Below are 21,881 nucleotides of genomic sequence, written 5' to 3'. Positions count from 1 at the left end.
TTTGTCATTCCTGGCATAGTAAACCATGTGGTCATCAGATTCAAAATGGCTAATACCAGTCCATTTCAGCTCACTAATGCCTAAGATATTGATGTTTATGCATTCCATTTAATTTTTGACAACTTTTGATTTTCCAAGATTCATACTTTGTGCATTCCATGTTCCGATTTTCAGTGAATGTTTACAGCTGTTTCTCTTCATTTTGAGTCATGCCCCATCAGCAAATGAAGGTCCTACGGGCTTTTCTTCCATGGGTTTTACTCCATTCACATCATCACGGTCAACTCTACTTTGAGTAGGCAGCTCTTCCCCAGTCACATTTTGAGTGCCTTCCAACCTGAGGTGCTCATTTTTCGGCACTATATCTAACAGTGTTTCTCTGTTATTCATAAGGTTTTCAGTGACTAAATATTTGGAAGTAGTTCATCACTCCTTCTTTCTAGTGTTTCTTCAACTGTAAGCTCATCTGAAACCTGTCCACCATGGGTGACCCTGCTGGTATTTAAAATACCAGTGGCATAGCTTTTAGAATCACAGCAACTCACAAGCCACTACAGTATGACAAACTGACAGATGAGTGGTGGGTGTCCTAATTAGATAAGTTTAATGAAATAGTATTTTGTGCAAAGCAAGATGACAAATTAATGGGGCTGATTTTAAAAGTAAATAACACCAATACTAAAAAGCAGACTTTAAATAGTCATTTGAGTGTTATTGGTCTCAACATAGACCACATGTGAAATATTGCAAGAAAACTTCCTTTTTAATTGCCTCAGCAATAAAACTTTTTTTTAACTGCCTCAGGTGACTTTGGCAGATGATATTTATTACCTATGATAGAGACTTTTGACTTGGAGAGAGAATTTGATATTTGAAAAGCAACTAAAAGTCAACCAGAGCAAAGCTAGTGAATAAATAGGCTTGTTTTTAAGAGAAGACCAACATGTTTGTGAGGTCCCAGTGGGGTGCACCTCAGAATCCCTATACAGGCTCACTATGAATCTGAACCAACTGGACAGCACTTAACAACAACAGTTGTTAGTGGTGGTTAGTTCACAGCTGTGAAAAGTCTATAGTGTGAAGTTCTACACTACACACATGATAGCTGATAGATAGTTCAGTATTTTTTGGATATCTAGTGTTAATGTGATTCTAATCTACAATTTCCTAATGTCTAATATCATTTATAGGGAATACAGTGTCTCTGTACCATATGCACTGGACTGCTAACAGCAAAGTTGGCGATTCAATCCCCCACCTGCTCCTTTGAAACCCTATACAGGGTTGCTATGAGGCAGATCTGACGTCATAGCACTTAACAACATAGTGTAAGTGACAAATCATTAATTTTTAGTCATATTATTACTTGACTAAGTTATCTGATTATTCACTTACCCTTCTCCTTGATTAAATAATCTTGTAGGTTTATATGTAGTGATCTTCTGTACATTTAGTCTTACATGGAATAGCACAGAATTTACGTTTTATTCATGAGTATTACCCTGATCATAAAACATCTATCTAAAGAGTGAGAGCTCTCACAAAAATTGAATCTGTAAAGTCTTACTATGGTAATTTCAAACCATTGAAAGTTTCATAATAAAATGTTGAAAACACCTCAGATGGAAGTTAAAGATAACAGCTAACTTAATCACATCATGAATTATTTCCTCCCTAGCCCTAGGAATCTAGAATACTCTTATGATTTATATCTTCTTATTTTGCTTGCCTATAAATGCTAAGGGGTTCAATGAATGGGGAAGAAGGGAAGTGCTGGTACTTGGGAATGTATCCTGGTAATTCAGAGGTGACTCTGAAAAGATTTCTCTAAATAACTATACATTAAAGAAAGGGTCATTTAGCATTTAAAACATTTCTACGAATATTGATAAATTTATGAATTATACTTTCCTGGGAGGCTTAGCTATTGCTTCAAAGACTATGAGGTGCAGGCTAGTACTATTTCAGTAAGAGGATAAGAAAAACATGGCAAGAATGCAGCAGTGAGTGTCACGCCAATGATGCAGGCTAACAATAACTGGCCACAGGGGGTAGTTGACCACAGAAGTATTTCCAATAAGCAAAATAATATCAATATTAAAAAAAAATAAGAAGAAACTTAAGATAAAGTACTATTTATTCTTCAGTCAAGAGACATCTGAGGCCAAGGACAATACATCAATCCAAAAAAACAAATTGACACCCACCTGGTCCATGTAAAACATCTACAGGGATCACTATCAAAAAAAATAATTAAGTGTTTTCCACTGGAACTTACAGATATATCTTCAAATTAATTACTAAAATTTCCAAAAAAAGTATGAATTCTTATAATAACTTAAACTCTTAGCCTAACAGTTTGTAAAATATTTCTTCCCTTTTATGTATAGATGACATATATGTCTCCCACTGGGTCTGGGGATATTCAACAAGGGGCATTCGTCTGCTAAAATCAAGGTGAGCAGTTTGAAACTACCTCTAAACTCTCAGTTCCATGGGAGAAAGATGAGGCTTTTTGCTCCCATAAAGATATACAGGCTCAGAAACCCTACGCAGGGTCGCTATGACACTACCACCATCACCACTATCACCACCACTATGCTATATTTTCTTCAATAGAAATCCAGTTCATTTTTTGCCTTTGTTTGAATGAACACAGACTAGGATTCAAACAAAGGCAAAAGAATTAACTGAATTACTATTAAAGAAAGAAAAGGTACATTTGTTGGATGAAATTTTCTTTACCTGAATTAGAAATACCAAAAAAAGGCAAATGAATAAAGGAGACATAGAGAAAAGAATTAGAAGAATAAATTATGCCTTTCCTCAGGTTAAAAAAGAAATTTACCCTTATAAATTTTTAAGTTACACAAAGTTGAAATTTATTTACTTTGTAATCTTTAATTAGAGCATAAGTATGTGATTATCTGATTGATAGGGAAGTTCTACTAAATGTTGATACTAGGTTGGGGGCCTTTTTCTAATATAGTTGTAAACAGTGGTTGCTATTGATAACTCAACCAATGAAACAAATAAGAAATGAAGTAATCAAAACAAATGATTCAATATCTGCAACTTCAAACACACCTTCTTATCTGGAGTGGGGATTGGAGAACACAATTTAGAAATTAGCTCAAGCCATAAAATAACATCTTTTTCTAGTTTTCCTCATAATCCTGCTCTGGATAAAATCATGCATGTATGTAATTGAGCCAGGAAAGTACTGCTACAAAGTCATAAACAATAACTATTAACCAAAATATCAAAATACAAAGCTATTGTTTCTGGACATACCCTCCATCTAAGTCTATATACTTCCAAAGTTTCCATTTTTCTGATCCTTCCCTAAGTAATTCTGCACTTTGCTTTATACTACATCAAAACAGCAGTGTAGGTATTCCTGGCAGATTCAAATTGTCTTCCTTTTATATATTCTTGAGTTTGGGGAGCAAAATAACATCAAAAGGGGAAAGATCAGGCCTGTACTGGGTATGGGGTAATTCCCAGTGAAATTCTCTTAAGACAAGCAGGTGTGCCTTGTTATAGACAAAAAACCCTTGGCACAAATTTTCTGGTCTTTTCTCACCAATGTAGGTTTTCATTTTCTTAAAATGTTTTCATAAGAAGACCCCATGATTCTCCTGGGTCATTCATGGAAAATCTATCAATATATTCCTTAGGGCATCTCCAAAAATTGTCCCCCTACCTGACCTCTTTGTCTTAATTTAAAAGGTCCAGCAAATCCTTTTGGATCCCTCTGTTTTGACTGGTCCTTTACTTTGATGGCACCCTATAAAGATTAAGACTACACTTCTGAGTGAACTTGTCTGCAGTATCCACTGATCACAAAGACATTTTGTTTGGAATGAACCCATATGTGTATGAAATGGAACCCTAACAGTGTTATTTTTCAACTTATCTTCATATAAATTCAAATGTTACTTTTGTCATTGTTGTTGCTACTTGCTATGGAATCTATTTGTTCTCATTGAAACCCTATGAGTTTAAAGTACAACTGTGATCCATAGGGTTTCCAAGGCTGTGATCTTTTCAAAATAGATCACTGAGGTGTCTCTGAACTTTTAGCTAAAAGTTAAGCACTTTAATTGTTTGAGTCAGGCAGGGACTTGTTTTGGGTGGTTTTATGAGACAGATGAAAGCTAAGGGATTTTTTTAGAGTCCAGGAAATTAGGAAGTACTGAAAAGGAAAAGGATTCTTCATAAAAGCATTAAATATTAGACTATGGTTCACTTATTGATTCCAATTGTACATTCATACAATTTCAAGGTAATATACAGTAATCTACAATTTGAAAAACAATTTCAAAGTAATCTACAGTAGATGCTTTGCTGGAATAACAACAGCAAAAAAAGAGTAAATCTGTAAATTACTGCTAGATAAATGTATTAATTGGGTATTCTGGTATTGAACATTTAAAGAGTATTTTAAATGACATAGGTAAATTATACCATGAACTCAAACAAAAGTTTTAAAGTAATTAGGAGAATCAATTTATATATTTTGATACAGGTGAACTTTGCCTTGTTATGCTGTGCTTCGTTGTACTTTGCAGATATTGTATTTTTTTTTTTTTTTTAATGAACGCAAGGTTCGTAGTAACCTTGAATCAAGTAAGTCCATTGGCATCATTTTCCAACAGCAGGTGCTTATTTTATGCCTCCATGCCACATTTTGGTAGTTCTCATAATATTTCAAATGTTTTCATAATGCTATCACACACGTAATATACTATAATATAGTATGCTTATAATATCTATATATACTGTAAAGAAATTGTGTGACTCATTTTACTGTAATACTCATTTTATTTCAATGGTCTGGAATTGAACCCAGTATATCTCCAAAATGTAGCTATATTTTTATATTTTAAACAAGAAAAGAAATTTGATAGTGCTTGGTGATGCTGGGGTACCAATGCTACTAATGTGTACTGCTCCTACTCCTTCCTACCCTTCAACTATAAATCTCATTAAGTTTCCTAAGTTTGCCCACCACTTTTTCTCTTCAGTCCTGGGGCCGTATTAATTTTCTGTGGTTGCAGACTTTATGTTGTTTCTCCATTCCATGCCAGTTTCTCGTTAATATTGACCACGCTTTTTACTATCATTAACTTCATTTCAATTAATCCTTTTAGTGTATCATCTTTTACATTTCTAAAATTTTGATGAATATATTATGAAAAAAAAAAAAAACATATACAATCTTATAGATCTCAAGCATCTAGCTAATTAGAAGGGCCCAAAAAAGCATAGGAAATTTCTATGTCTCAATTATTTAAGTTAAATATTAGTGATATTGATAATGTTGGCTCTCTGGTAGCATAGTGGTTACAAGTCAGACTGCCAACCTCTAGGTCAGCAGTTCAAAACTACCAGTGGTTCTGTCGAAGAAAAAGGAGGATTTCTGTCCCTATAAAGATTTACAGCCTGAGAAAACCTATGCAGGATCTCTATGAGTGGGAATTGACTCCACAGCACACCACCACCACCCACCCATTGATAATGTTAAAACATAATCAAGGAAAATGAAGGGTCACATCCCCATCTTCTGTATGACTTAGTGAATACAGCTTGCTTTTGGTTTTGATTATTATTATTATTATTATTCACACCATGGATTGTATCTATTTTGTTCATGTTTTTGTGAGTCACTTAGCCCATTCATGCAATACCTACACTCCAAACAGCTAGATGCAGTTGTTATAAAAATCCATTGAATACACTTATTTTATATGATCTTTCATATGGAATGAATGAAGAAGAGCATGAATTTCTGTGGTACTAAAGAAGGGGTTTTCTTCTACTATAAAGGTTTAAAGCCTCAGAAACTCTATACAGGGTTGCTATGATTCAGAAGCTACTCTAAGGTACACAATCCAATCACCAAAGCATGGTATGTATCAGTTTGTAGTAAAATTTTATTTTTAGTTTATACTTTCATTCATTTGGCATGATTCAATTAGTAATGGCATAAATTAATAGAATAGAATAAGAAAATTGTTATACATGTTTTATATATACTACATAACTTTCTGGAGTCCTGGTGTGGGATAAGCATTGGACCACACAAGAATGGTTTCAACCGCAAGGTACCAATTCAAACCCACCAAGTGCTCATTGGACACTCTATATAGGACTCTCTATGAGTCAGAGCTAACTTGAGGGCACTTAACAAAAACAACAACAACATAGCTCTACAAATTGATGATAAAATTCATTGTTAAACCAATATGCCTAAAGCACATTTCTTAGTACTTTTAGTGGACCTAGTATATTAATTTGTTTCCTAGACTTCTCAATGTGTGACTTGTTGCTTTCGTGTTCCATTGAGGTGGTTCCAATGCGTAGCAACCCTGTATAGGGCTTTTAAGGACTGACTTGTGGGTTTGAACTGCCAACCCTGTGTTAGCATTCTAGTGCTTGTTTTCCCTCAAATATTAAGTAAGTGTACACTTCACTAAGGTGCATCTGACCCAAGTTGTGGTATTTTCAATAACCTTATATGGATGTGAAAGTTGGAGAGTGAATAAGGAAGGCAGTAGAATTGGTACATTGAGTTATGGTGTTGGAGGAGAGTATTAAAAGTACCATGAGCTACCAAAAGAACAAACAAATCTGTGTTGGAAGAAATACAGCTACCTTTGAAGCCAGGATGGCCAAACTTCATCTTTCATACCGTGACACATAATCAGGAAGGACCAGTCCCTGGAGAATGATATCATGTTTGGTAAAGTGGAAGGTTGGAAAAAAAGAGGAAGAATCTGAACAAGATGGAATGGCATAGTTGCAGCAGCAATGCGCTCAAGCCTAGCAATGATTGTGAGTTTGGCGCAGGACTGGGCTGTGTTTTGTTCTGTTGTACATGGGTTGATATGAGTTGGTACCAACTCGATGGTACATAACAATAGCAACATTTAATTATTACTGAAGAAAAAAAACCCCACAGAAATTGCTTCTGCATTTAGATATTTTTATATTTGATGACAATTTGCTGTATTCCATCTTTTGAACTCATCTGAAATCTTCTTATGCAATGAAATCAATGAATGTTGCCAAAATTGAAAGATTTTTTATTAAAAAATTGTGATTGTGCCCAGTCCCATTAAAGATTAAGAAACTGAAGCACAACAACAAGTGCCTTGTTCATGGCCACACAATGGGGATGGTGATGGTGGTGGTTATGTGCTGTGGAGTCGTTTCCGACTCATCTCAACCATGTATAGGGTTTCCGAGGCTGTAAATCTTTACAAGAGCAGAAAGCCTCACCTCACTTTGGCTGGATGCATAACCACTATACTACCTACTAGAGGTCCTTTCATATAAAAGGTCCTTTTTATATGAAAGGACCTCTGGTAGTGTAGTGGTTACGAATTGGGCTGCTAATCTCTTGGTCAGCAGTTCGTAACTACCAGCTGTTCTGCAGGAGAAAGATGAGGCTTTCTGCTTCCGTATCAGTCTCGGAAACCCTGTACAAATCAAAAGTTTCCCTAATTTCTTCCTTTGCTATTAAATCCTTCAAGACTGGAAGACCATGCTCAGAAACAGAATTTGTATCTGATTTGACCAGTAATAATGCAAAAGGATAGACAGAGCTTTTGGGGCAGTTTGCGAGTTGTGCTATGAATGGAAAAGTCAATGGTTCAGACCCATCAACCACTCCATGGCAGAAAGATGAGGAAGTCTGTTTTAGTAAAGATTTACAACCACAGACATCCTAGGGGACAATTCTACTCCACCTTATAGGGTCTCACTGTTAGTCACAAATGACTCTACATATATTTGTTGTTGTTAAGTGCCATTGGTTCCAACCTATAGCGACCCTGTATAAGATTTCTGAGGAACAGCTTATGAGCTTGAACCTCCAACCTTGCAGTTCATACAGCTTTGCAGTCTGGCGTATTAACCCACAGTGCCACACAAGGACTCCTATACATATATGCATATACATTTATATATATATATACATATATATACGAGTCCTGGTGTGGTGCTGCAGAATAATGTGCTGGACTGCAAGGTCAGTTTGAACCACAAGGTTGGTGGTTCAAACTCACTAGGCACTCCTCAGAATTATGGTTTGCTATGTTGGAACCAACTCAACTACATTTAACAACACACATATACCTATATTTATATAATCTTTCCAAATACGGAATATTTCTGTAAATGTCTGGATGCACTATTTATAAAAATTACCAGCTGTGGTAGAATTTTCATAAATATGTCATTTGAACAGCATTTGATGAAATTTCTGTTTGAACCAGTCATCTTCCCTTATTATAAATGTTCTCCTTACTCAAATGTCTTGAATAAGAAGAGTTCTTATGCCAGAGTTTTTTTGAAAATCTCATTAAAATTCTTTGCATATAGAAAAATGCTAGGGAGTCACTGGTGAGCTATAGGAAGAAAGTTGGCGAAAAATCTCAAATATTTGGAAAAACTGTACTATTTTAAAAAGCACCGTTTAAAAAATGGAAAGACTATTTTTAAAAAGAAAACTCTATGGAAAATTGTCCTTTGTCCTCATCACACTGACATATTCTGTAAAAGGCCTGATTCTTAGTATCAGAATCTTGAGTCATTTTGTAGTGCTGCTAATCACTTTGAAACTTTAAATGCTTTTTGGGAACAGCCAAAGAACCAGAATGACTTCATTTCTGAACTAATGGAGGCAACCTCAGCTCTATTTTCAAATGGATTTTGTTCAGCTTATCACATCTCTGTCTAAATTGCAACGAAATGATAATTGGAGTGAAAATATCTATTTCCCTGTAAAAGTGAAATTGAAATTGCCTACCTTGATTTAAAGCTGTCGGGCGGCATGAGTTCCAAAGTATGAGTTGGTCCATATAGATTTACAACATATAATTTTATTGTTGGGTTCACTTGACCTGCCTTTGAGAAAATGAAAGTAGTAAGGAAAAGACATTAGGCAGTAGAATATATTGAGAAATAAAGCTATTGCATTTTGATTTTTTTACTTTTTAGTGTTTTAGAGGGAGAGAAACAGCTTAATTTGTCTAAAGTTGAAATGATTTTAACTTCAACAACTTGATTGGTTTCTATTGTTTTTGCAAATTGCTGCTTCTTAGGCACTTTAGTCAAAGAAAATTAAAGGTGATAGAAAATCATGATGCCTTTATTCCTTAGACAGCGCTGCTGTGTTCTTTTCCTAGAATGACACCAAAGGCTTACTTTGCAAAATGACTGTAGATTACACAGCTACTCACATTAAAGGATATGAAATGCAATGAACAGAAAACTTGGCTAATTTACAAAAATGAAAGAAAAAGAAAACAGAAAACCGATTCATTCCAGTTGCCATATACTTTAAATTTCGTAACACTTAGTATAATCCATTGCATTTAACACCTGGAAAGAATTCCTTTAAATGTTGATGATTACTGTGGTCGGGGTGCTTATGTGCCCAACTCATAACGATCCTGTACAAGGTTTCTGAGGCTGTAAATCTGTACAGGAGCAGAAAGCCTCATCTTTCTCCCACAGAACTGCTGGTAGTTTTAAACTGCTGACCTTGCGTTTTGCAGCCCGTTTCATAACCACTACGCTACCAGAGCTCCTGTTGATGATTACTAGGTGGGGTTAAATAATTATATAGGTGACCCTTGGAAGATGGGTCTTAAGGCTAGATTGCCCTTACTGAATACTTAGAGTGAAGAATAGAGAGGCAGTGATAAGACCATACAGTTTAAATTTGTTGTAATTGTTAAGAGCCTTTAAGTCAGTTACGACTCATAGCTACCCTGCATACAGTTCCTGAGGAGTAGCTACTGGGTTTGAACTGCTGTCCTGTGGTTCACAGCCTAGTGCTGATCCACAGTGCCACACCAGAAGACCAATTTAAGTTTAATAAAGCAAAATTCGTAACTAAAACTCATAACTAGCACTCACAGGCGTTTTGGTGTGGTGCTATAGGCTAAGCATTGGATTTCTAACCATCAAGTCAGTGGTTCAAATCCACCAGTAGCTCCTTGGAAACCCTATACAGGGTTGCTGTGAGTCAGAACCAACTAGGTGACACTTAATAACAATAACATCAAGCATTATAGCAGTTATTAGGGAATCCTGGTATGGCATTGTAGGTTAAGCACTGGACTGCTAACTACCAGGTTGGTGATACAAATCCACCAGTTGCTATTTGAAAAACTTATACAGGGTTGCTATGAGTCAGAATTGATTCAATGGCACTTAACAGCAACATATGCCAGACACAGTTTTTGCACATGCTGTTGTTGTTGTTAAGCGCCATTAAGTCAGTTCCAACTCATAGACCCAACTCATAGGGTTTCTGAGGAGTGGCTGGTAAGCTTGACCTGCCTATCTTGTGATTCAAACTGACCTTGCAGTCTAGTGCATTACCCCACAGCACCACACCAAGCACATAGTGTTTGTTAAATGCATTATATGAATGATCTCCTTAAATATCCTTCCCACAATCTAAAATGTAAGTATGGACATTTTCCAGGTTAAATGAAGAAGCTAAGCAAATTATGCAATGTGAAATGTCTAGTAACTAAGGAGACATTTCACTGAATTGCTGCAGCTTTGCTTTAATTCAATTCCAGACAACTCCAGACAACGGCCGCCAAAGTTTCTCTAAGTATTCTGTGAGCTCTTAAGGACAGGACTTGGAATTCACACAATATAGCTGAGGAGTTATTTGTTGAATGAATAGGCACGTGAGACCCAGATTTACTGAATAACTTGATTTCTTGTGGGTCAGTGTGCTCCCATATAATTCTCCATTATCATTGTGATATGACTGATGTTTTAACACTGTATCACATATGCAAAAGAGGAGGAGGAAAATAAAAGTAAGGTGAGTTGAAAGACCTTGTTTCAAACAACAACAACAACAACAACAACAACAACAACAACCTACAGAAAACTATGAAACTGATTCAAAAAGGGCAGAGGAAAATCCATCTTTTAAAAATTGTCAATAGCAAAATCCAAAACCAAATTAGAACAGAAACAACTTCATAATTTCAATCAGTCACCAGTGATAACTCCTCAAGGATGGCTTTGTTAGTTTGTCAAGAGCCTAGCACTTCAGTGCTACTTACGTTGCTCTGGAACCTTCAATGTCTATGTACATTAATCTTGGAGAATTTAGCCTTCTATCATATTTACAAAAACTTTCTTTTTTTAATATTTTACTTTATTCTTCTTGTTGTTGAGAATATACACCACATATTAAACAATTTCTCTATGTACAATTTAATGACACTGAATACTTTCTTCAAGTTTTTCAACCACATTCACCCTTATTTTTCAAGCTGCTCCCCCGTTAAGATAAACTCACTGTCCCTAAGTCCCATTTAATTTTTTGAGCTGTTGTTGTCAATTTGATTTTAAACAACAAACCTTAAAGATTACAATGCTCAAGGAAGATATTCTTGAATAGTTATCCTAAGCTATTACTTGGTTTTATGATAATTTCAGGGAATATTTTTGGTTTAAATTTAAAGTATAAAGATTATCTCAGGGCAATGGTTTTAATGGTTTCTCCAGTTTCCAAGGCTCCAAAAAGTCTGGAGTCCATGAAAGTTTGAAATTTTGTTCCATAGTTGATCAGGATTCTTCTTTAACATCTTTGATCAAAATATTCAGAAATGATAGCCAGGTAAAGGTTGTCTGGTCTAATGGCCAAGGAGACAATTGTTCAGGGAGACTAGTAGCCACACATTCCAGATCCTTCTATTGCTGTCTCTCATTCTTTCTTTGTTGTCCCAGGTGAATAGAGACTGAGTGGTATATCTTGGATGACTGTTTGCAAGCTTGTGAGACACCAGACACTAATCATGAACTAGGAGATACAACAGTAAGCACAATACTACTCAGCCAGTAAAATATAAATGATATCTTGATACATACTACAATATGGATAGAACTTGAAGGAATTATATTGAGTAAAAAATAGTAAAAGCACAAATATTGTATGGTCTCACTTATATTTAAAAACAAGAACAGGGCAAAAGGGAGAGGGAAACAAGGGGTTATTGTGAATGGAATACTGAATTTCAGTTTACAGTGATGGAAAACTAGTACTGATTAAGTGTAGGTAGGATTGAACAGGTAATTAATGAAATTACAGTCAGCAAGTTGTACATCAGTAATAAGTTGAATTGACAAAAACTCTATGGTAAATATATTTACAACAACAAAACACACAAAAAGAAAAGCTCTTTCATATCACTCTCTTTTACATTTAATTGCCAATTTTCTCCCTGAAAATGTTGGTTTTATCCATTTCTTTTCAGTCAAACCATGTTTCTTGTTTTATCAGGACTGTTTGGGGTTAAAGCTGTATCACAGCATTTATTGTTGCCATTTGAAGCATGGTTTTGGGACTAACAGTATCAGCATCACCTAAAATCTTCGAAATGCAATTCCATATGTTTACTGAATCAATATCTCTGAGCACAGACTCTAAAATCTGTGCCTTAACAACATTTCCAGGTAATTAGTTGGCAGCATGTGATAAAACACTGGTATATACATACAAACACACACACACCACTTTTTCTATATATATAGCTATGAAAGGGGTTTCAAAAAGTTCCTGGGAAAATGTAATTAAAGTATAATGGAAGTTTTCCAAAAAGTTTGTCAATCCCTCACAGTTGATAGGGAAATAGAGAGAGAGAGAAAGAAAAAGAGACATAAAGGTAGAGAGATGGAAGATAGAAAGGTAGAACATAGATAATACAGATCTAACATAGATATAAAACAAATTTGCCTTTATAGCAAATTGAGTTCCCAGGTGATGCGGCTAATGCTGGGACCCAAATTTTAGAGTCAGTTTAATTTAAACTATGAGCCAGAAAGATTCCTGTTCACATTTTAACTTTGTTAATTACCTAAAATGTGACTCTGGGCAGGTTATTAAAGGTCCTCAAGTATAATTTTCTTTAATATTCAAAGATAACACCAACACTTCTCTAGGAATAGGTCTTGAGCCAAAGAAGGTATCCTTGCTATAGGTGAAAAACTAAATAGAAGATGATTTATATAAGTACCTAGAATTGTATGGAATTCGGGTGTTGCACTTTAAGATAAGCACTAGACTGCAAAGGCAGTTTGAACTGCAAAGTCAGTGGTTCAAACTCACCAGCCACTCCTTGGAAACCCTATATAGGGTCACTATGAGTCGAAACTGACTTGATAGCACTTAACAACAACATAACAGAATTGTATACATTTACAAATTAAAATTGATTCTTAAAAATGATGAGAAATTTGCAGATAGTGGTGAAGGTTGAAAACCATGATGAAGAGTAAAAATTGATGGTGAATTTCAAATATAACTTGTTATTTTTTAGTTAGCAATAAGCTGCATTCATATTTTTATATTTTAATACAATAGTTAATGAAAAGGGGACGTTAAATATACTCTATCTGTGAACATTCAACAATGACGTATAATTTTATTGGAAACTTTGACAAATATATTGCAGTTATTAGCATATTCTTAGGGCATTTTTTTTTTCTTTTTTTTTCTTCTCTTTTCATGGCTTTTACGTGTAAAGGATTGCTTATATCCTAATTACCTTCTGCTGAAACACAAGTTAAAAATTATGTACACATGGGGTTATGTTTCAGATAAAAAGTGAACAGCTCAACCAAGTATCTGGCTGTCTCCAAAATTCAGCTGCTAGGCATTCTATAATTTCATTATCTTAAAAGATAATTTGCTTTTTATATTTCCATGGAGTTTTGAAATTAATGCACATAGCAAGTTCATTTGTACTTTTAATATTTGAATTGTTTCAATAGTTTGCAAATTAGCAGAGTTCATCTATTTGCTTTTTACAGTCACGTTTGCCATGGAGACTGCAAATTCACACAATTCTTTTCTCTATGATTCTGAAACACAGCCCTCAATAATAATTAACCTTATTTTACTGGCAAGTAAATTGTCATTAAACAAGATAATGTTTTAATTAAGAAGATTAACCTGAGGTTACTGAGATAGAACTGTGCATCTCTTTTGTGCTGAGTTGCTAATGATAGGGTATTTTATGAGTTCTGAATCATGCTGAATTAAGTAAAATACAAATACATTTGTATAGTGTATTTCATTAGTAAAGTTAACCACATTGGGTATTTGCTGTACTCATTTTAGTCTAGTTTAATTTGAAGCATAATTTAATATGAACTCTATAAGCTACTTCAATTTTTAAAGTATGACTTTTTGAATGTTATGGCTTAAGTAAGAGTAAGTCAAAATACCCATTTGTTACTAGAAAAGCAATATTATTTTTAAGACAGAGTAGAGAATCATGGGGTTTGATTTTCAAGATAAACACTGGATTGCAAACCACAGGGTCCATGGTTTGAGCTCACCAGCCACTCGATGGAAGAAATATAAGGCTTTCAATTCCTGCAAAGATTTAAGCATTGGAAATCCTACACAGGTTCACTATAAGTGGGAACCAAATCGGCAGCACTTAACATCAACTACAACATACCCAAAATGACACCGAAATTTATTCTGAGGCTCAGAACCATATCGTAAATATACTTTCTTTTACTTCTGCTGTCTTAACTAACTGGGAAGTTTCAGTTCTGACTCATAGTGACCCTGTATAGGGTTTCCAGGACTCCTGGTGTGGAACTAACTATAGGATCAGCACAGGACTGTGAACCATATGATCAGCCATTCAAACCCACCAGCTGCTCATCAGAAACCACTTACAACAACAGCATAGGGTTTCCAAAGAGTGGCTGGTGGGTTTAAACCACCAACCTTGTGGTTAGCAGTCCAGTTCTTATCCTATAGTGCCACACTACATAAACCACTGGAACACTTAGAATTTTTTTCTTAGCTTCAACCTCTATAATATAGTGAGACATTTAATCTTTTTTATTTATACTTTTCAATGGTAGCCATTAACACTTAGGACTTTAATTGTCATATATACCTATATCTAGCAGGTGTGAGGATAAGTGTAGCTAATAATTAGCAATCAATGGAGAAATCAGAGGACCAGAAATATTCATTGACCTGAAAAGGGAATGGTTTGATTTCAGCTACCGCTCTTGAGTCACACATAGACCTTTGGCAGTTGTATAAAGGGGATGAAATCAATAAATTTGAGTTTTCCTGTTCTTAAGTCAGCTTCTGTAAGTTTGCTCATTTGTAAAATAAAAGCAACTGTGCTAATGACAAAACAAGAAAAGTGATTCTGAAACAGAAAGCACACTATATGTGATTTATACAAGTAATACACACTATTATTACTAATATTGTTTCCATGGCTATCTTAACTATCAATTTATAATTAGATGAATCTTAAATTATCAAATAATAATTAAATGATAAAAAAGTATCTTTGGTTGACAGCCTAGCAGTTTTTGAACTACTGTTGACAAATCTTAATTTCCTCAAATTTTTATATTTATTCTTTTGTTTTTCCACAGTCTTCTTAAAATTATTAGGCCTAGGAAGGTCCCAGAAGCCCCCATGTTGCACTACAGGATAAGCACTGAACTGGTAACTGAAAAGTCACCAGTTAAAACCCACCAGCCATGCTCAGAAACTCTATAGAGGGCCACTAGGAGTCAGAACTGATTCCATGGCACAAGAATATTCAAGTTCAAGCATTATGAGGGCATAACTGAGAAAGCACCTTGAAGTTGAGTAAACACATGTGCCTTTTGTGTGTATGTGGCTCACAATATCCTGACTTTTTCAGGAAAATTAATGACTAAAAAGTGGTTACCATTATTGAAGTACGCTGTTTGTGAATATTGTGTGTTGACATGCTTTAATAAACTGCAAATTACCTTTCACAATGTACTACTTGTTCTCCATTTTTTACTTAAATTGTTAGGTAAATTTTCATTATCTAAGTAAATCAAGTGATACACGAATTAATATATTTCATATTTTTTTTTTTCAAATTCTAATTCAATATTTTTTTAGTATTTCTCCAAAAAAAGAAAGTGTGCAGGTATACTATGTAACCAAAATGAAAGAAAGAAATATGCTAAATCTTAAATTTCTTTTGAGTGTAAAACAATCAAACCCCTTTGTGAAATGTTTATTTTGATGAAACATCAAATTGACATTCCCTTCTGAATAGCATTGAGCATATGTGTATTCTAATCTAGTTCCACTGCAGACCCAAAATACAACATTTTAAAACCATGGAATCGTATTCTTCTCTAACCTGCTGCCCTCCTGCAAACCCATTGCTACAGTTTAATACTTGAAGTATGTTGATAACCATAGGAGGGTCTTGGAGGATTTGAAGAAGTCTCTCCCACTACTTAAAACACACAACAACATAATCACAGGGAGCATAAAACATGAATGAGAACTAAGACAGAGAATTGTCAAACATTTATGAATGGACAAACATAAACTGTGAAAATGTACATATAAACCCATGGAGGGAAGACAAGAGTGGGAAAGGAAAGAATGGTGGAAGGAAGGAAAGACCCTTATTTTTGTCAAGGGCCATTTGGATATTTACTATAAATTGATGTTGCTTTGACAAAAGCTTCAGAGTTTATTGAATGTCGAGTCCTGTCTGTGGTTCTTTTTTGAAGGACCAGACCAAATGATTTCGCCAGCCTGGAATGGTGCTGTGCATTAATGCACTAGACTGCAAGGTTGGCTTGGACTGCAAGGTCAGTGGTTCAAACTCAACAGGAGCTCATCAGAAACCCTGTACAGGGTCACAATGGGTCGGAACCAACTTGCAAGCACTTAACAACAAGAACTTATGGCCTGTGAACAGGATGTCCCCTACCACTGATTTAGAATATTTCAGTCTAAAAAAACACTGATCTTGCTTCTGAATCTCTATGTTCAAACCTTTATTTTTGTTCCTTGGGCTATTTGAGTCCTGTGGATGATAAGAGAATAAGGGAATTCTGAATAACTTCACCCTCATACCCCCAATATACCCTTACAGTGACAATTTTGATAGGTAATTTGTCAGGCACTTTATCCAGGTAATATAATTCATACATTGAAAGGTATAAAACTACTTATCATTCTTGGAAAAGACAAAGTACAATTCACTGAGAGAAAGGCTTAAAAATGGCTTCTAAACAAAATCAGTGGCTCTCTCTCATTTAATTAAGAGCTCAACTGTAACATGGAATTGAAAATGTTTTCTACAAGATATTTATATGATTGTTTCCTTGATTAAGACCTTACTAATGAGCTTTTTCTTCTTTTGACATACTGTTGCTGTTATTGTTAGGTGTTGTTTAATCAGTTCTCACTCATGGAAACCTTATGCAAAACAGAAGGAAACACTGCTGAGTCCTGTCCCTTCCTTGAAATGTTTCTGTTTGAGCCCATTGTTGTTCTCACTGTGTGAGTCCATCTCGTCCAATATAGCACTGGGGACTGCCCCAGGACCACTTCTACCTCTGACCCTGATTCCACTCCTGGGATCCCTTCTAGGGAGAATGTGACCTAATGTATGACAAATGTATTGAGCTACATTGTTATATACACATGGGTATACACATGGCCAAAGTAAAGAAAAACAGGGGTCCCTTAAGTAATTAAAGATGACATGAAACTGAAAAATACTCCATGTATTTTTTTTATAACCTCCTACTAGTGAACCAAAATACTTGAAAATATTTTCCTGTCTGATTTATGTTCTCCTCACCTAATAAATTAATTCCATTTAGTTTAGCTACTCCTGGCTACAATTGTACCCCAGCATTTTATAACATATGTTCTATAGTGTGATCTGCCAAAATAATGCTAATACTAGTATATTCTTTATACTTACTACATTCATTTATTTACCTTTATGATTAGTGTATTGCATATTAGAAATCCTTTATTAGAAATTTACAATACACAAATAACATATAATATATTATATATACTAAGATATCAATTGAATAAAGCTAGATTTTTTTTTTTTTTTTAACAAAGAACTTACAGCTGATTGGATTGTGGCATTTCTTCCTCCTTTACAACTTTACAACTAGTAACAACTCACAGCTATACCTTGCGGGGGGTGGGGGGGAATGCTTTGGCATCTGGGCTATTCCTTATATTTTAAACTCGGAGAGTTGCGTAAGACAAGAAAGAGTTGAAGCAGTCAAGGAAAAGCAATGCTGCACAAATGAAAATTCTCCCACTTGAAATCATCTCCTCTTACCCAAGCACCATATACAGACGTGCAAGCTACAAAATGACGAGTTGGTTGACAAGTAAAGCTTCTTTTTCTTTTTTTCTACAAAGACAACTTTTCATGGACCAATAATACTATCAACCAAGTGACTGTTTCAGAGACAGGGAAAAAACAAACAGTTTGACATTACTTACCTTGGGGTATGGATACTGCTTTCCTTTGGGATACAATGCTCCAGTAAACCGAGGGATAACCATGTTAGGCACCAAGGAGTCATTTATCATCAGGAAGGCAAGCCTTTCTCCATCTGGTGACCACCAGTGAGCGATGTGAGAATGCAGAAGCTCTTCTAGAATAAATGAGTGTTATTTGAAACTAACTATAGTGATGCGGGCTCAGTTACCCATTAACATCTCTCTCAGAAATCACCATGGCATGTTGTGCACATATATTGTCTAGCCAATGGTGGAGCTTATAAATTTGATTAAGGATTCTCTATTTCCTATTTGCCTTCTTATAGTCTCTAGAATATAAATGCAGAGAGAAGAAGGAATGAATCAATGAAGTTAGAATTTTAGGAATTGTCAGTAATGTGAACAGACCAGCTGAAATCACTGTTGGAGTAAAAGGAATGAGAAGAATGAAGGAACAATATTCATTATATTTGCACTCAATAAAATTTGCATCCCTTCATCATCAAACACGTTGATGACCCACTGGATTCATTAAACTATATTGAGGTCTTAGGAAATTGAATCAAAAATACCCTGGATAACTTGCATGTGACCCATGATCCAGTTTTCTACACCTGCTTCATGGCTCAGTGAGTTAACCTGTATGAACGACATCAACAGGACCCCCGTGCCCTTTGGCTGCAAGTTACATTTGATCATTATGGTGATTTGGCAAGAGAATAGAGAGAAGAGAATAAATTCAGGCTATTTAGTCTCTTGGCTTCTTTCTTCAAAGTCAACGTAGGCTTGCTGTGTGATTTGAATGATGTAACACTCAGGCCAGTGTAGCCTGAGCTACATAATTTTCACTTACTGTGTCTGGCAATGCCTCATCTCTACCAGTGAATGAGTGGAAATAGCATAACTACTACTGCTAGATTACAACATTTTCCCTTGAGATTTCCCTCTACCTTTGTAAGTGGTCTCTTTGTAAATAAATCTTCCCTTGAATTATCCTAGTCAGAAGATGTCCTTTTCTTTTCTTTTTGCTTGGGACTTTGAATGATATACTAATTAATAACTGCAGTAGAGTCAGAAAGATACCCCAAATATTAAATTCTGGTATTGTGTTGACCATACATATGAAGAATTTTATAACAATCAACTTTTCATGAATGAATTTAGACCTTGATAATCCACAATAGGGACTCCTTGTATGGCACTGTAGGATCAGAACTGGACTTCAAACTACATTATTGGCAGTTCAAACCTACCAGCAGTATCTCGGAAGCCCTACGCAGGGTTGCTATGAGTCAGAAATGAGTCAACAGCACTTAACAACAACAACAATCCACAACAATGGAGCACAATGGCTCTGTAGGATGAACACTGGACTGTGAACCACAAAGTCAGCAGTTGGCATCCACCAGCAACTTCTTGGAAGAAAGATGAGATTTACTGCCTCAGAAACCCTATATAGGGTCTCAGTGAGTCAGAACCCACTCAAGAGCATTGAATACAAAAACAACAATCCATAACAGGGTTGTTATTGTCAATCAAAATTCACTGGTGTAACGTGGAAGGAAATGCAGGTAGTGAGGAAAGGCATTAGTAGTATAAGTAGATGTGGCGCTAATTTGTCATTTTTGAAAAATGCTAATTTATAAAGATTACTGGAGCCCTGGTGTGGCATTGTGGGTTAATGCGCCAGACTGAAAAGACGGGTTGAATTGTAACATCAGTGCTTCAAGTTCACCAACTGCTCCTCGGAAACTCTACACAGGGTCGCTATGGGTCAGAACTGACTCAACGGCACGTAACAACAACAAAGATCATTAAGTCCACATGGTTCTTTTTACAGTCCAGAGAAAGGTTGAAAAGCTGGAACATAAATTGCAGACTCAACTCCATTTGGTTTTCTAAAGGTAAAGATGTTGGTGAAGAATTGAGACTTAGATACACAGGAGAGGGGTATGTAGGTAAACATATGCTTTCTGAAAGCTTGCTGATATTGTTGTTGTTATGTGCTATAGAGTTGGATTCAACTCACAGTGACCCTTTATAGGGTTTATAAGGACAGGTGGTGGGTTTAAACTGCTGACTTCATGATTCTCAGCCCAGTGCTGATCCTACAGTGCCATAGCAGGTTGATGCTGATGCTGTGTTGTTAAATGACGTCAAGTTGGTTCCAACCCATAGCAACCCTGTATAGGGTTTCTGAGGAGCAGCTGGTGAGCTTCAATTGCTAAGCTATGGTTCAAATGAACTTTGCAGTCCAGCACATTAACCCACAACTCAATGTTGATGTTGTTGTTGGTGGTGATTATGTGCTATGGAGTTGACTCATAGCAACCTTGCATAGGGTTCCCAGGGCTGTAAATATAGGAACAGAAAGCCTCATCTTTCTCCCATTGAATGGCTGGTAGTTTCAAACTGCTGACCTTGAGGTTAGCAGTCCAACTTACAACAAATATGCTACCAGAGCTCCTATGCTATCAATATTTAGTCTCAAAATATCCAATAGGAAATATAGTTACAAATATTTTCCTTTGAATTGCACTAAATTTTCCTCCTGGTCATTTTGGGTTCAGTTTAATGTCATAATGTGCCAGACTGCAAAGTCGTTTGAACTGCAAGGTCGATGGTTCAAGCTCACCAGCTGCTCCTTGGAAACCCTATACAGGGTTGCTATGGGTCAGAATCAACTCGACGGCACTCAACAACACCAGCAACATAATGTTGTTTAAAACAACAAACTAAATATTGGTAGCATAGGAGCTCTGTGGCACTGTAGGATTAGCGCTGGACTGCAATGCACAAGGTTGGCAGTTTAAATCCACCAGCTGCTCTTTGGAAACTTAAAAAGGGTTGCTATGAGTTGGGAACTGACTTGAAGGCACTTAACAATAAGAACAAGAACATACTTCTAGGAAAGAAAGCCTGGTAGTATAGCGGGGTAAATGTTGAGTCACTGACCACTAGGTTAGTATTTCAAGCCCACCAGTTGCTCCACAGGAGAAAGATGAGGCTGTCTACTACTGCAAAGATTTACACTCTTAGACACCCTATACTGTAATTTTACTCAGTCCTTTAGGGTCACTGTAAATCAGAATCCACTTGATGACAATGAGTTCGGTTTTGCATTTTGGATGTTTCTAGAGGAAAAGAATGAGTGCCCGTGTGGGCTTTAGGGTAAGCACTGGATTGCTAAACACAAAGTCGGCAGTTCAAACATACCAGTCATTCCTGGGAAACCCTATGCAGGGTTGCTCTGAGTCAGAACTGACTGCACAGCACTTAACACACAACACAGACAGGAAAAAAAAAAAGCTGCCTGAAAAGTTTGTCCTTGTGTTGCTTCTGATGCCAGATTGTATCTGCCCAAGGACACACAGGGTGTGTCTTAGTTATACAAGGAGGATCAAGGAGAATACATTTGGAATTCAAAAGATTTGCAAATATTCCTTTGCCCAACAGTATTGGTCAATGGAAAACTGAATGCATAGCAACTTAATAAAAACAAGAAAACAAAGGAGTACATTTTGTC

The 21,881-nt window shown here is 35.9% G+C and overlaps 1 protein-coding gene across 2 annotated transcripts in view; it reads right to left on the bottom strand.

The window, feature by feature from the left end:
* Positions 1-21,881, bottom strand: part of DPP10 (dipeptidyl-peptidase 10 (non-functional)) — a 1,131,029-nt gene that overhangs the window by 164,755 nt on the left and 944,393 nt on the right. For both annotated transcript variants that reach the window (XM_006868717.1, XM_006868718.1), the window contains exons 9-10: positions 18,356-18,510; positions 8,819-8,916 (exon numbers count right to left, since the gene is read on the bottom strand). In XM_006868717.1, the coding sequence (XP_006868779.1) occupies positions 8,819-8,916; positions 18,356-18,510 (253 nt within the window). The remainder of the gene's footprint in view (positions 1-8,818; positions 8,917-18,355; positions 18,511-21,881) is intronic.

Source organism: Chrysochloris asiatica, unplaced genomic scaffold, assembly GCF_000296735.1.
Source record: "Chrysochloris asiatica unplaced genomic scaffold, ChrAsi1.0 scaffold00123, whole genome shotgun sequence".
Taxonomy (NCBI): domain Eukaryota; kingdom Metazoa; phylum Chordata; class Mammalia; order Afrosoricida; family Chrysochloridae; genus Chrysochloris; species Chrysochloris asiatica.
Note: the sequence above shows the minus strand (reverse complement) of the source record. Positions and strands in the feature narration are given on the sequence as shown.